This window comes from Biomphalaria glabrata, chromosome 2 (genome assembly GCF_947242115.1).
Source record: "Biomphalaria glabrata chromosome 2, xgBioGlab47.1, whole genome shotgun sequence".
Lineage (NCBI taxonomy): Eukaryota > Metazoa > Mollusca > Gastropoda > Planorbidae > Biomphalaria > Biomphalaria glabrata.
Window position 1 is genome coordinate 8,540,318 of NC_074712.1, and position 16,543 is coordinate 8,556,860.

General features: G+C 37.6%; 1 protein-coding gene across 2 annotated transcripts; it reads right to left on the reverse strand.

Annotated features, from left to right (window-relative positions):
* Positions 1-945: 945 nt before the first annotated feature.
* Positions 946-14,738, reverse strand: LOC106078599 (uncharacterized). 2 transcript variants are annotated; one of them, XR_008776402.1, is made up of 9 exons: positions 14,336-14,738; positions 13,541-13,688; positions 10,074-10,277; positions 7,675-7,793; positions 6,746-6,857; positions 5,424-5,502; positions 4,557-4,687; positions 2,967-3,483; positions 946-2,935 (listed from the first exon to the last, which is right to left on the reverse strand). XR_008776402.1 is itself a non-coding variant. In XM_013239904.2 (8 exons), the coding sequence occupies exons 1-8, from the start codon at positions 14,358-14,360 to the stop codon at positions 3,120-3,122; spliced, it is 1,182 nt and encodes a 393-aa protein (XP_013095358.2). In that variant the 5' UTR covers positions 14,361-14,738; the 3' UTR covers positions 946-3,119. The 2 variants fall into 2 exon arrangements, 1 of the variants encoding a protein (XP_013095358.2); XM_013239904.2 differs by having other exon boundaries at positions 946-3,483.
* Positions 14,739-16,543: the final 1,805 nt, after the last annotated feature.

Here is a 16,543-nt window from a genome sequence, read left to right on the forward strand (position 1 = left end):
TTAGTAATAATATAAAATAGAATTTTAAGCAAAATCTAACTCACTATAAAAACACGTCTTATCACTCTGGCATTTTGGAGTCGACTGCCTACCCATCAGCGTACAGCAATGTTGCTTCTCTTGCATCATTCACACTGCATAGCCACCAACCAATCGCTAACTTCTTGTCACCGTCACCATAGAAACTCTCTCTCACACGCACACACAGACTCCATAACAATGAAACAATAATTACTAGAAACACCCCTGTCAATAAAGTGTATATCTTCAAAATTCTGCAGGATTATATCATCATTTGCCCGTTTCCAAATTGAAATCCTCAGTCTCTTCTTTTAACTGCTCACCTCCTAGTCGTCATCTGCTTGAAACTCCTGTTGAGTGTCTACATCTTACAGTTGGGTACGGCCTACTTTCATCATGTTAGACGCTCTCAGAACCTCAAGCCAATTTTGTTTCAAGGTAACTGAATATCCTTCTGGGCGCTGCGACAGTTCGTAATAACGTTGAGATAAAATTGAAAAAAAAAACACGTAAATTTGACATAAAATCGACTTATGGTTACAATGACGCTGAGATAACTGAGATAAACCTGGGATAAAAATGTCTGACTTATCAGATCGTCGACATTTAAACAGCGTATACTTTTCTGTACTAATAAATTCGTAAGCAGTCCAAGGGAGACAATACAAATATATATATTTCCTGCTTCAGTCAATTAGTGTTTGGAATCTTTTTCTTATCTACAGAAGCGAATACTTGTAGATGTGTAATTGTATAAAGTGGACAGTTTTATTACAGCGTATTCGTTTATATGAGATATCGATACGTCTGATGATGTTTTATCAAATTATCTTTTTATTCAATTAATTATTTTGATAAATTTAGCTGTGAAACTGTGATTAATGTTATTTTTACTTATCACAAAACAAAATAAAAAACAACAAACACAATTAGATCGTTTAATTAAATAAACTTGAGAAGTTATTGTAGCGTCCTATAAACTAAACGGAACTATATTGGGTACATTGAATATTTTCACTAGATCAAGAAGAGAAATGATTGTGATGATCACTGGTTCTACCGCCTTTACTTTCCCCAACTAATGTCAGGTACCGCTTAAAGTACCCATACAAGTCAGACGAGATGCTATGCATTGAAATGTTGAGTCATTAATTAAACTCAGCGTTCATCCTTCATCTGTGATATCAAACACGTTGCAATTATTATTAAGACTTAAATTCATCAGGATATCTTTAACGAAATGGATCCGTTTCTAAAGTTTTATTGATTACACTTTTTAAAAAATTCATATACAAATAGCTGAATCAAATGGCTGTACATGTATTTATAATTAATTATTGAAAAAGAATATAATTAAAGTATACATTTAATAACCTACTACAAAGGACTGCAATGGTGGTAGAGAAAATGTGGGCAGAGACAGTGGTTTTATCTGTAAGGATGTGATCAAATATGAGGCCACGGCTGGGCTAGCGTAGCCTCGTAAAATACCGCACTCTTCCTTAATACTCCGACTTACTTAGATAGTGTTTGTACTCTCTGGCTGGCAAGAAGGAAGAACTCAATACTGTGAAGAGACGAAAGCTGAGCTGGTTCGGTCCTATTGTAAGACATGATTAAATAGTAAAAGTCATTCTTCATGGTACAGTGGAGGGAGCACGAAGAAAGGGACGTCCAAAGAAAAGCTGGATAACGTAAAAGAATGGACCGGCCTCTCTTTTGATAGCCTGCTAAGCTGCTGTGCAGGGATTTGGTTATGTGAACAGTCACAGCACCACTACGACGAACTGTCAAAACGCCCCTACGACGAACTGTCAAAACGCCCCTAAGATGAACTGTCACAGCAACCCTACGACGAACTGTCACAGCACCCCTACGATGAACTGTCACAACACCCCTACGACGAACTGTCATAGCGCCCCTTACGATGAACTGTCACAACACCCCTACGACGAACTGTCACAGCACAACTACGAACTGTTACAGCAAAACTACGATCTGTCACAGTGCCCCTACGACGAACTGTCACAGCACCCCTACGACGAACTGTCACAGCACCCCTACGACGAACTTTCACAGCATCCCTACAACGAACTTTCGCAGCACCCCTACGATGAACTGTCACAGCGCCCCTACGATGAACTGTCACAGCACCTCTACGACGAACTGTCACAGCACCCCTACGACGAACTGTCACAGCACCCCTACGACGAACTTTCGCAGCACCCCTACAACGAACTTTCGCAGCACCCCTACGACGAACTTTCACAGCACCCCTACAACGAACTTTCGCAGCACCCCTACAACGAACTTTCACAGCACCCCTACAACGAACTTTCGCAGCACCCCTACGATGAACTGTCACAGCGCCCCTACGACGATCTGTCACAGCACCACTATGAACTGTTACAGCAAAACTACGAACTGTCGCAGCGCCCACTGACGAAAGCCAAGGGATGAAATGAGAAGTAGATCGAGAGTCTTAAAAACATATTTCAGAAATAAAGATTTCAAAATAATGAAATGATTTGGGTCGAAAAACTTAGTGAAATATTCACTGAATGTGTTTTCACTAATTGGGTACATTGTCTTAATATCTATATGTTACATACTCACAGACTTGCACGCCTACATTACAGAGTTCTACATCTCAAAACAACGTATGTACTTATTATAATATTTCAAAGTTGTATCAAGTTGAAACCTTACATTCTACTTAAAATCATGCATTTAAAACTTTGACAAAAACACATTGAAATAAGTCTGATTAAGAGTTAGAGTGTTTAATATACACATTATGATCTGTAAAGTCCTCAGCCCCCTTGATGACAAAAGTGGTCATCATCGAACCACTATGGACGAACTACACACAAGGTCTGTAACACTCTTTTATGTAACACTAAAAAAAGAGTAACTCTCTTGTATATAACACTATTTTATGTAACACTCTTTTACGTAACAGTCTTTCATACTCTTGCTGTTCTTATAATCCACGCATTATTTTGGATTTTAAAAAAAAGCTTATAATGATATAGGTCTATTATGCGTCGGGTATTTCAATTATTTTTAGCTCTAAATACTTTCATTACTAATTCTAACTATTCGCTCAAATGTGTTGTTTCCAAGCCATCTTTTTGGGCGCCGTCCTCAAGTAAGTAATAGTGAGACTCCACTTTTCTATCATCTTTTTTAGTTCTCTTCGCTGGCACGGGACCCAACAGAACACTTGACGGTACAGGGGCGTCCTCCAGTGGGGTTGTAGGATCTGGATCACTAGCTCGCTCCAAGCCAGAAACGTCAGACGTGGCTGTGGATGGCTTGCTGCTGTTGGCGACGTCCTTGACGGGGTCTGCTAAAGGCTTGAAGTAGCCATTGTCCACATCGTCTTTGTCACACTCGCTGTAGCGGGGTGGGTTATCGTATTCAGGGTTTGAATTTTGTTGAGGAATTGGCGGCATGGGTCTACAAACAAGAAAGACATTTTTAAAAAAATCAATGCTTATATTAAATAGAATTGTATTAATTAGTTTGGATCGGTCATGTGATCGTATATACCAGACATAATATCGATGTGTGACTAGAAATATGTTTACGATTTGTTTTTGTTTAGCTTTTAGCTTTCTCAGTGTGCTATGATCCTATCACTTTGTCTGGACCAGGTGGGAAAAAAAGGGGGCGGGGAAGAAAGGAGTATCGAGGCTCAAACCTCCTCAAGGGGACTAATTCAGCTCACTACATCTGTCAGGAACGATTTCTTTCTCATGTTTTTTTCCAAACAAAATAATTAATTGCCAAGAGTTAATATATTAATTGATTTTTTTTTACATAGATTTTGTGTTTTGTCAAGTAAAAGAAATATTTGTGAAATTTTCAACTTGATCCGAGATTGGGTGTGGGTATAACATGTACAAACTTTTTACCGTTACCCGAACCGATAGTCCTTTCAAAACATAAGTTGGATCTAGATTTAGACCCAGTTCTCAAGCTAAATTTAAATTGTACCCCAAACGTCGAAAAATTATAATGGTCAAACTAGACTTTTCCTAGTGTGACCGAAACGCTAGTAATTCTTTTCTCAGCGATATAAATCAACTGTTGAATTTCTGGGAAAGTCGTTAGAGCCGTTTCTGAGATCCGTGTTCAGGTTCCGCGCAGTTTTGACTTGAATAGAGAAAAGTATTTCATATTTTGGATTAACAATTTTATTGGATTGAGTTTGAAAATATTTAACTTAAAACAAAAATATTCAGCGCATTGCTTCACTGTGTCCTAGTGGTGTGTGGGTAGATTTCTAGGCACCTCCGAATCCACCTATTGCAAGATGATTGTGGAGATAATACAATACAAAAAAAATCTCTAAAAAAGACTGTAGCTCCATCGGCCATTATTATGTGCTGTCATGTGTGACAGCATTCACAAAACACACACGTGTGGCTAGCAGGCTCTTCCTCTTCTGATTTACACACTGGAATGTGTCAACGATCACGTGATCTAGATCAATTAAATTAAGGAAAACATAATAAGGAGTTATCTACCTGTACTTCATTCCTATCATGACTGGATCCAAATAACCTCCGTCGTCCTGAGCTCCTGGCGTATGTTGAATGTATCTGGATGGTAGAGACGGAGGATTGACTTGAGGAGACTGTCTGTAGCTGTTGTAAGACTGAAACAAAGCAATGAACACAAATGACAATTTATCTATTTTATGAATTTACTGCACATGGTCTATAGTAAGATATGCGCCAACTCAATTAATAGAAAACGTTCAGTGTCATATAACTTGGTGATAAATTTTTGTTAAAATTAAAATTTAGTTACCTATCACATAGTTATTAAAAACATCTTCACTATTTAAGATAGGGGCCTACATAATTCCACATGTTGTAGATCTACAGATTGAAGGTAACTTATTAGACCAAAATAGATGAAACTTAAGTTCCACTTTCGGACCTTGCGATCTATAGGGCAGATAATATTAAGGTCATCTGTTTCTTTGGCCAACGCATGGTGTCATGTGGCCAGCACAAATAGCAACCGCCTTGTCATTCCCCAATTAGAGTTGGGTGGATTCAGGGGCCCCTTAAATATCTTGAAATTCAAAATTCCATTTTTCACTGATATTCGAACCTAGAATGCCAGGTTCGGAAACCAAATGCTTAACCACTCATCCACCACGTTTTATATGTAGTTTGAAAACTTTTCTGAATAAATCACAGAAATGTTTTGAAATTATTCAGTTTCTAGCTTTGTAGAATTCAAAGAAGAACTTAATAAATTCATTTTTATTAGAAAAAGAGAGAGAGAGAGATTGGTAGTAGATCGAGCTAATTACTTGACGATGTCTCGATTTAATTCAGTTTTGCCCTAAATAATATTTCTTCTCAGTTATTTACACTTACTTTATCATCCAAAACTTCTTGGTAAACTTGTCCATCGGAACTTCCCGGTACATAGACTACACTGCGGTTTGTCTGGGCTCTGCAAGAAAACCAACCATTAAAATAAAACAGAGTTTTAAGAAAAGGAAAAAGTAGAAACATCACCAGAAAGTAAATAAAGGTATGACTTGCAGACTAATGCATGGCAGACTAATGACAGACACTTGAAGCTTTAACAGGAGTGAGGCAAGGTTACTCTTGCTCATGCTAGCCATTGATTGGGTGATAAAGACAGCAGCAGACCAGAAGCGGGCGGAACGTTATACAGTGGAGACTTTAGAAGCAGCTAATAGACGTTGAGTTTCTAGACACAACAATTGCAGTGCAAGTTGAGTCGCTAGAAGAGGTGGAAAGCTTCACCTATCTTGGCAGTATCTTGCACAACCTGGAGTAACAGATGCAGATGTCAGAACCATCCATCCATCCCAGAGGCGCTACAGCCCATGGAGGGCTCTGGTCTGCTTCAACACATCCCTCCATTCAGATCTCTTCTGGGCCTTTCGTCTCCACGCCCTAATCCCAAGCTGTTGTAGATCTGTCAGAGAACCAGCATTGGTAATTTTCAAGCAGCCTTCCATCAGCTGGAGAACAGCTGGAGATCAAGGGAAATAAGCACCACTACAAAGATCAGGCACTTCATCCCGATTGTTAAGCCAATACTACTTTAAGAAGCGGAGACCTCACCTTAAGGTCAATGTTAGTCAACAATCACAGAGAGGAGTGGCTCAACTAATTGGCATCAGAAAACACAGGCAGAGCCATGTACTAAAAAATGACCATGCCAAACAAACTGGATATTCACCTCTGTTAAATTACCATCTAAACTATTCTAAACAAAAAAAAGATCACACACACACCTATCCCGTTATATACACTGAGGCCAACCTTATGAAACAATAAACGTTATCCTCTTTGAATGCCCCTTCCTAATCCACCTCAGGCACACCCTACCACCTCTCCAGCCCAACATAACCAACACCCTTGGCTGAGCAACTGAAGAGAACAGCTCACTATTTTTCCTTGGCACAGTCTGAGAAAGAACTTACAGCTCAGCAGCAAAAAGCTGGCTAGAAGAAGAAGACTAGATATATTTAGCGTCTGTTAAAGTTTCTTTAAGATTTTTTTTTTTTTTTGAGGACGCACATTGTAAAATTGGTCTAAAGAGCATTTTAGTTTAAGGTTCTTGCTCGATTTGTCTTAAAATGTCTTTTAATATAAAAAAAAAAACTTAAACATGATGAAAAGAAAGAAAAAGAGAAAAAAAAAATGAAAAAGAAAAATACCTTTTCCGTTTCCTGTTTCTTCTGTAACAACAAAAAATGAGGCAGAAGATCAGAAGCAGAAGGACAAAACTTCCGACACCAATCCCGATAATTACTGGCATCCTTAAACCAGCTTCACGTAGAGAGAAGATAATTTTAGTAAGTATGTTTACTTTGTCACATGTAAATTATGAGTGCGTCTGATGTGAATGTACACTTTGGTTTCTTATAGTTATAATGTTTTTTGTTTGGTGTAATGCACAAATTGTAAGACAAATTTCCTTACGGATAATAAAGATTATTATTATTATTATTATTATTATAATACATGCATGCATTTAATCATTTAGCCTACATAGTCTAATTAAACATTGACCATTGTTCACGATTGTTCTAATTTTATTTTAAACCTTCAACCTGCTCAACCTACATTCGCCCGTTTCTAGCTACCCCAAGCTCATGAAGAGGGAACCTTCCAAATCTTTTCTGTAATACTATCTCAAAAAAAAGAATTTCTCTATCATACAAAACGCTAGATAATTATATAGGAAACACCTTTTTCGAAAAAAAAAAGTCTAAACAGACTAGCTCCAATTAACTTCAATTACGAAACTTTGGATTATAAGCATAGTGTAAATATTAATGCAAAGTAAAACAAAAATATCGTATTATTATTATATGTATTTAAGTTTCATTACATTCTTAAAACCCTCTCACACTATATGGGGACTATAGCACTCCGCCAAAAGGCTACCTAGCTGGCTAAGGGGGCATGAACAAAAAATTGGTCACTTAGGAAACGCCACCGGTAAAGGTTCATCATTCCTCTCTCTCTCTCTCTCTCTCTCTCTCTCTCTCTCTCTCTCTCTCTCTCTCTCTCTCTCTCTCTCTCTCGTAAATTTACATCATGTGACAACTAAGTAATGTAAAAACAAAAAACAACTATCTACCTGACTGTGTTAAAAGCTTACACTTGCACTGAAGATTTTGTATTTCGTTGTTGAAGAATGCCTCCACTGTCCGATGATTGTTGGTAGAATTGCAGATTTCCTTTCGAATTCTGGCGCGCCTTAAACAGAATGTAAAGAAACAACTGAAACAAAGACAGTTTGTGTGGAGCCACAAACTCAAAATCGGCCCACGAAGTGGTCCATTTAGGCGGATAAAAAGGAAGGTCTCAATATTTTCAGCAAGAATATCGCAAGCTATAAACAACAAACTATCAATAACAACCCTATCTCCGCCTATACACAAAGAAGAGACGTGTAGGTTTCGAAAGTGTTGCCGATACACTGGCGGATCCAGGGGGAAAGCGGTAAGGGCGATTGGGGGGGGGGGGAATTTAGTAGAGAAATAATACAATTTGCACACCAATTCTTCACTTATGTTAATAGTATATACTAATTATTTATATTTTAATCATTTTTTTATTATGTCGCCCCCCCCCTTTTCTAGTATATTGGCCGATTGGAAAGAAGTACGAAAATCTAGGTAAAAAAAAAAGGTATCTTCTTTGAAGATTTAAACACGAGACAATCAGTTCGACAGCCCATAGCTTTTTTCATCTAGCCACCTTGTTAAACTTGGTTGTCGGATATGAGGAGTAGGGGTTATCAGACCGGAATACCGGCCAGGACTTGGATGCGATCCCTAGCCGACAACCGATTGTTGGCACCTTGGCTGGAACGCTTTGGACATGGGGCATGAGCTTTGGAGGCGGATGAGTAGACCAGACCGAAAGGACCGTCCTAGCCCAGTTCCGTGTTGGCCACTACAACACTCTGTGTCGCCACAGCATGAAGGATGATAAGACAATAGAAAACATTATTTATGAATGTCGCGTTCTGCATGAAGGATGATAAGACAATAGAAAACATTATTTATGAATGTCGCGTTCTGCATGAAGGATGATAAGACAATAGAAAACATTATTTATGAATGTCGCGTTCTGCATGAAGGATGATAAGACAATAGAAAACATTATTTATGAATGTCGCGTTCTGCATGAAGGATGATAAGACAATAGAAAACATTATTTATGAATGTCGCGTTCTGCATGAAGGATGATAAGACAATAAAAAACATTATTTATGAATGTCGCGTTCTGCATGAAGGATGATAAGACAATAGAAAACATTATTTATGAATGTCGCGTTCTGCATGAAGGATGATAAGACAATAGAAAACATTATTTATGAATGTCGCGTTCTGCATGAAGGATGATAAGACAATAGAAAACATTATTTATGAAGGTCGCGTTCTGCATGAAGGACGAAGGGGACAACAAGATGAGACAAAGAGAGAGACCTGGTCCGTGTTTGGCAACTGGGCTGTCCTTGTACTGGGTCAAGGCCACCCTAAAAATCACTGACTTTCACGTGCTCTAAGGGAGTAATTCTCCGCATGTTTTGTTACTTAAGAGGTTTTTGATACTGACACGGATTTTAACTTTTGAAGTTTTATGACTTCCTTCCTCGAGTCCACCCAACGCTAATGGATTCCAAACATTGGCTGTGGGGGCTTATAAAAAGTAAATGCGTTTGGTAGTTGTGCTGGCTACATAATACCGACGGTTAAAGGTGTACCTTTTTTTTTTCCTTGTAGTATATATTACAGTAATAAAAAAATGTAAAAAAAAAAATACTTTTAAAAAATGCACCATTATGAAGGTACTGACTTGTTTCGTAAGAGCGAATATTTACTCCTAATAACTAAGGAATGGTAGATTGAAACAAAAATAATTCGAGCTAGTAATAGTCTTTTCCTAACGGTGTGCAACTGTCAAATTTATTGGGAAATCGTTACAGCCGTTTTCCATTGTACATTTGTCTAAATTTTGCCGATAAATGTGCGACCTAAATAGAATAATTGTAATGTATGTTGCTAAACATTAACCATAAATAAATAAATTAAATTATGGCTTTTATAAAGCACTACTTTCATGCTTATAGCATGCTCAGAGCGCTTTGGTCCAATTCCAGTTGTGGACCAGTGGGGGGAAAGGGGTATCTAGGAGAAGGTTTTTCCGTGCTGCCTTTTAGGCGCTCAGTAAACACAACTCTTCCCGAGTCAGGTGTCGAACCTCGAGCCCCATTCATAGGTAGCCAAGAAAAGCTAAGTGCGTTAGCCTCTCGACCCACCATAAAGAAAATAATATTTGGCATCTCATTTGATTCAGCAGTTCACTTTCCACAGGGTGTGTCTGCTTATTGAAAGACACCGTGTGAACATTTCTGAGATCGTTTTAATAGTTCAGTTGACCTCTAACCTTCGAAACCAAGTGAGCTTACTAATCAGGTCGTTACAGTCTAATATAAAACACTACATATCAAAAGCTTTTGTTACTAACAAGCAAATCTCCTCAACTCTGTTTGTTCTCTCGGTGTTTCCATATAAGTTTTTTAAACATGTGTCAATGCCCTTCCACAACTTGTTGTTGTCGAGTTGATTCTGCAAATTGTTTTCAAGGTCTGATCGAATCTCTTCACGTTCAGTGGCCGAGCACTTCCCCTTCAGAGTTGTGTAAGTACTATTCTCAGTTCTGTACACTAGGCTAGAAACAAATAAGAACAATAAAGAATCAACGCTTTTAAGAAGCTGTGCACTTGGATTCTAAAAAACAAAATGATCACCTTTCCTCTTTCTTGGGGGGGGGGGGGGGGTAGGCGCCCCTCCTTTTAATGCTATTATTACGAAGATCCACTCAATGTGTCGGTTCTTAGAGGCCCCCATTAGGGGAAAAGCCGCAATTAGTTTTGTGTAGTCTTTACGTTTGTCCGTAGGTCACGTTTAAATCTTAAAAACTATAAGAGCTATGGAGAATCTGATTGCATGATATTTTGTGGCTTGCAAAGTTTAGATACTATGACTACTTCATTAAAAAAGCATCAAAAATGACACTCACACCATGACCACATTTAAAGGAACTTTTGGAACAAAAGTGCCTAAGAAAAGTCGAAAAAACCTTGGAAGACAACGGCCACCCGCTCCATCAAAATTACGTCAGGTCGTCGCGAAGTGGGCGACTGCTGTCTATCAAAACAAGAACGGAGCGGTACAAAAACTCGTTCGTACCTCACTCGGCCAGACTCTATCACCGCCACTCATTGATCAGGGAACATGAAATGCACCAAGATACCTGTGTGTAGTCGCTGAATGAACTCTTTATGTTATTTGTATTTTTATCTGTATTTTTCTGTTGTGTTGTCTTTATATGAGAAAAGAGTCCTTGTAATCACAACAAATTTCCGTAAGGATTAATAAAGCAGTCTTAGTCTTAGTCTTAAACATTAATTATGCAAGCTTTTTGTTTTCGCTTTTTTTCCCCCATTAAGCCACACAAAAAATAACCCTTTTCAAATAAAATATTTCAGGAGAAGTGACTCTTCTTAATAGGTGACAGGCTTCTTTATTAATAACATTGGCTCCATTGATGGATTCGAGCATCGGTACAAAAAATAGGCATCTACGGTCACAATCGAAAAAATATTAATGGACTCATTATGATTTTTTTTTTCAATTATTAACTAATATATTTAGTGAAATGATCATTCAAATTTTGTTGTTTTTTTAATGTATTTTTTATCCAAATATGATGAATGCCCCTGACCATGCCCTGATGTCAATCTAGGCCTATATGGTACCCAGATCTAAATCTCAAATTAATGAATAACTCGAAATCAATTTTTAATTATTAAACAATGGATGGTAGACTATCATTAAACATGCTAGAGTCGTACTATGGTATTAGGCCTAGAACGAGTTTGATCATCTCTAGAACTAATCTAGATTTACATTCAATTGAAGTCTTCAGAGAAAGCCTTTTGTTTTTTTTTTTATGGTGTGCGGTGTTTAAATATACGCTTGCCTTATGAAAACAAAATATTATTGTTTCGCCGACAAAACAGCGCAGACAATATATCGACGACAAAATAGCTCCGACAAAATAGCGCCGACAAAATAGCGCCGACAAAATAGCGCGAACAAAAAAGCGCCGAAATAATAGCGTGGAAAAAAATATTTTTCAGTCATTTTGCAAGAAATACTTTAGATACGGGGGGAGGGGCGGAGTGGTGGAGTGGTTAAGTGCTAGACTTCCGAATCTGGGGTCATGGGTGCGAATCTTGGTGAAGACTGGCATTTTTAATTTCGGGATTTTTAGGCAGCCCCTGAGTCCTCCGAACTCTGATGGGTACCTGACTTTAGTTGGGGAAAGTAAAGGCGGTTGGTCGTTGTGCTGGCCATAGAAACAGATATTCTTAACATCATCTGCCCCATAGATCGCAAGCTATGAAAGGGAAACTTTTTTTTTTACTTTTAGATATCTTAAAATAAAAATGTGCAAGCATTATACTAGAATTATAGTAAGCTAAAATAAATCATTTCAAAATATATCATTTATTTACATTCCAAAAGTGCACTTGAAAAACACTCAAAGATACTTCTATACTTATCAGATTTACATACAAAAAAAGAACTTTCACCAAGTTAAATTGTATGCAATCTCACGCAGAAAATCCATCAGTGGTAACATAGCTGCCAGACGTCTGTTACGGTGGAGGTACTTTGTCTTGCTTGCAGCTTTACTTCGTTCTCCAGCATTGTACCTCCGAATCTTGTTCTCAGTGATCTACTGTTTTCTTATCTTATCTTATATAATACAGACGTTACTTTAAAAAAGAAGATGATTACGCCCTACGTGTCATGCATTCAGTCATGCATATTAACCAATGACTTAAATTCTGCCAAGTCACTTGTTTTCCTGGCTAGCCCAGGCAACCCATTCCATGCTCTGATAGCACTAGGGAAGAAGGAGTATTTGTTTTCTCAGGAAGTGAGTGATCAACTTGCAGACTATGGGGTGAAAACCGCCCAGGGGCGAAGTGAGAAGGGGGGGGGTGGGCAAGGGGGCACGATGCCCAGGACACCACCTTCTTGGGAGAGGGGCGCCACACACAGAGAGGCGCTTAAAAAATACTGTAGATATTTTAGTTAGGTAATACAAGGTTATTTGTATTATATTATTATTAAATCTTTTTTTTTTATTTATAAGCCTATATTTCTATGTGATATCCATGGAAAATGGGTGCGGGGGCGCCGACTATTAACTGTGTTAAGATTGACACGCGCCTTCTGTTTACAATATTTTGGTTTACAGCGCTAGACATAAATTATAATTCTTATTGTTTTTAGTACATAGGCAAATACTTTTCCTTACAACGATCAGGTTCGAGATTTATAAAAAAATTTCATTGTGAATTAAAATTATTAATGTATTTATTATTTGAAACTATTGTTGTAACCCTGCCTTGCACCAGTGCTTGAGATGCGCACTGTTGAACGTAAACAGAAAGACGCTAGAATGGAGAGAAGAACAGTGCATCAGGGATTGTGAAGAGTCTGAATGTTTGGGAAACTAAGAGGCCAACTTTTGTGCTGCCTGAAGGTTGTAGTAGGGATCTGGAGCGAAGCGTGGAAGGCTGTCGTTGGTCCACATTCGGGTTAAGTAACAAAGGACTGGTATAATTAGTAGTGAGACTCTGAGGAAGCTGAAGGATGTTATGTGTTTGCCCTAGTGAATAAACACAACTATTTATTTCCTGTTAAACTGTGTTGAGTTGCCTGCCTTTTCGTTGAGTGTCTACCCTAGAGTTGCAACACTATGTTGATTTATTGTGTTGTTTTCTATATAAAAAAATAGAGAGATATAATTTAATATAATACATTTAAAACCTCACATTAACTTGGCAAAACTCAAACATTTCCCCCGACACACACAGAAACCTTAGATTACTGCAACTACTGATTCAAACGTACCCGCATGTTTTATTAAGGCTTATATTCTCCCCTCTAATGATTGTCAGTTGATTCTCCTCTGTCAGTAGTTTGTCTATACAATCAGTCAGTTTAGAGCACTTCTCTTTCAGGTAATCTGCATATTTATCTATGTAGGCAGCATACGTTTCTGTGGAAGAATAAATATTTGCTCTCACGGTCTAGAAAAATGCAAGCAAAAACTTTTTTTTTTAATGATTCTAATCGGGCTTTTTGCTTCACGACAGATGAAATGTGTAAACCTTTTGTGACTTTAGATGTTTCATTAGCATACGTTTGATAGATAGATAGATAGATAGATAGATAGATAGAGAGATAGATAGATAGATAGATAGATAGATAGATAGATAGATAGATAGATAGATAGATAGATAGATAGATAGATAGATAGATAGATAGATAGATAGATAGATAGATAGATAGATAAAAAGATAGATAGACAGACAGACAGACAGACAGACAGACAGACAGACAGACAGACAGATAGATAGATAGATAGATAGATAGATAGATAGATAGATAGATAGATAGATAGATAGATAGATAGATAGATAGATAGATAGATTATTTACAATATCAATTACGAAATATATCACTAATTTAATTTATCATGCGAATGTGCCAAACAATGAAGCGCTTTCAAGAGAGAATTTGAGCCTCTCAAGCCCTCACTCTAATGGAGTTTGATGATGATGATGATGAAGCGCTTTCAAATTGCTTGAAATTGAATGCTAAGTAGTTTATACAATAAAGAACAAATCGACGTTTGAAACTTACCAACTGCCTCGCACTGAACTGCCATTGTTGTTGTTTTATATAAATAGATACACTATTGCAGATACTGGAATCGGGCATCGGTGTATGACATTAGATAGATCCTACCTTAAAGCCATCCTTACTTTTAACTGTTAAATTTTTAATTATTTTTTTTTAAATTCCTAAATTGGCTAACAAAAATATCAAGAAATTAATATCAGAACAATAAAAATCCTTTAAATCTAGTGATCACATTGACACGAAATTAATCCATTTGGAACATTTGTTTAATTAAAAGTAAACAACTTTTCCAAGGCCTAGAAACAAAAGTATTTCAAAGTGATGTATTCAAGTGAAGTCTGTTCGTGTCAAAAGTATTTCTTTCTTTCCGGAACTTAACACGTTTGTTCTTCCTTTTGTCCATCCCTTCGCTTAAGTGGTTGGAAATCTCTCCTACTTGACCCTGATCTATATAAGAGAGAAGCAAGTTCTGTCTGTAAACTGCGCTTCGTTTGTTTTTTTAAATTTTTTTAAAACACGACAGCCTGCTAATGATCATGTCAAACTCTTCAAACTAATCAAACACTATAGCACTCATATAATCGGCATCATTGTATTACTAACTTCATTACTTAATCACTTCCTCATTAATCTACCATTGCTTTATTTTGAAACATCTGTTGATGGGTTTTAAACTAAACAATTTCTGGAGTTTTTTGTTTTTTTTAAACAAACTCAAAACCTCCTTAGCTGCGATCATAGATCTTGGTGATTGTAGTTTGCTTTAGAGTAATATTGATGTGGGGGTTTTCAAACTCAAAACTTTCTGTAGGGGGATTTTCAAAACCATGTGGAAGGGTTTTAGATTTAAAGCCCTTTGGAGGAGGGGGATTTAAACTCAAAACATCTTATGGCTACGCTCATAGTATTTTGAGTGTGTAGTTTGCTTTTTCTTTATATTGAAGAGGTGGTTTGTAGCTTCAATCCTCGCTGGAGGTGGGTTTTAAACTCAAAACACTCTGGATGGGGTTTTAACATAAAGCCCTTTTGGAAGAGGTTTTTCAACACAAAACCCTCTTGGCTACGCTCATAGAATCAGGTGACTGATGTTTGCCTTAGTCTTATATTGAAGAGGGTGTTTTATTGTTAAAAAAAAATTCGGATGGGGTTTTAAACTCAAAATCCCCCTTTGCTATGCTCTTGGAATTAGGGGATTGTCGTTTGCATTTTTTTTTTGTTTTATAGAAGAGGGGGGTTTTAACCCCCAACACCCCCCCCCTCTGGAAGGGGATTTTAAACTCACTCCCCCCCCCCCTCGGCTGCGCAGGGGCAAGTACAAGGGGGTGACACCCGAATGTAAAAAAAAATATTGACACGAATGGAAAAATTGAATATCGGCAAAAACTAGCAAATCAAAAAAAAATCTCTAGATATATTCCCAAATATGCCTAGGCAAATCTACTGTACAAATCTAGATTGATATGTTTAATTTAGGCCCTATTGTACATATTTTATTTTATTAGCTACAAATGTTCAAAACTTTACGTGATAGCATGGTTAATGCAAAGGCAGACTTTTTAAAGAACAAAAATTAATTGCATTTCATAGTTATTTTATGTTTAAGTCGAAAGTGACTTTACTACCAAATTTTAACAAAAATTTAATTATTAATTATGTGACGTCATTTTATCGTCCAAGTAGAACTTTTCCAAGTTAGCAGCAAGATCGATTCAAAAGTCTGTTTTAAAGAAAACGTATTAACGCCTCTTCAACTCTAGAGTCTACTCCATTTTTACGGCAGTACAAACCAATTTCTCCCGACCAACGTACCATCTTACTATTGATGTTCTTTTTTACGTGAGCAGAACAGGCCCGCTACCAGACGCCTTCTAAAGATGAGGATGATCTAAGGACAACAAGCCCATTAGAAACTCGCATAAACTACTGCAGCTTTTGTCAAGCTGTGGTGGAGGGGGGGGGCACCCCATTTGGAGGGGGGGGGGGGGTGACGTACTCTCATGAGGGCGCGACGTCCTAACCAATAAGGAGGGGTTGAAGCTATTCAAATTATTTTACTCGGGTAAAGTTAAAAGTTGTCTGTTCGTTGAAGTTATCAAAACAAATTTTGAATATTAACCCAGTGATATCAATGTTTAAAAAAAAAAGTTAAAATACTGTAAGATAAAGATTTCGTGGGAAGCGTGGTCCAGAGGCTTGGCTTGGCTTGGC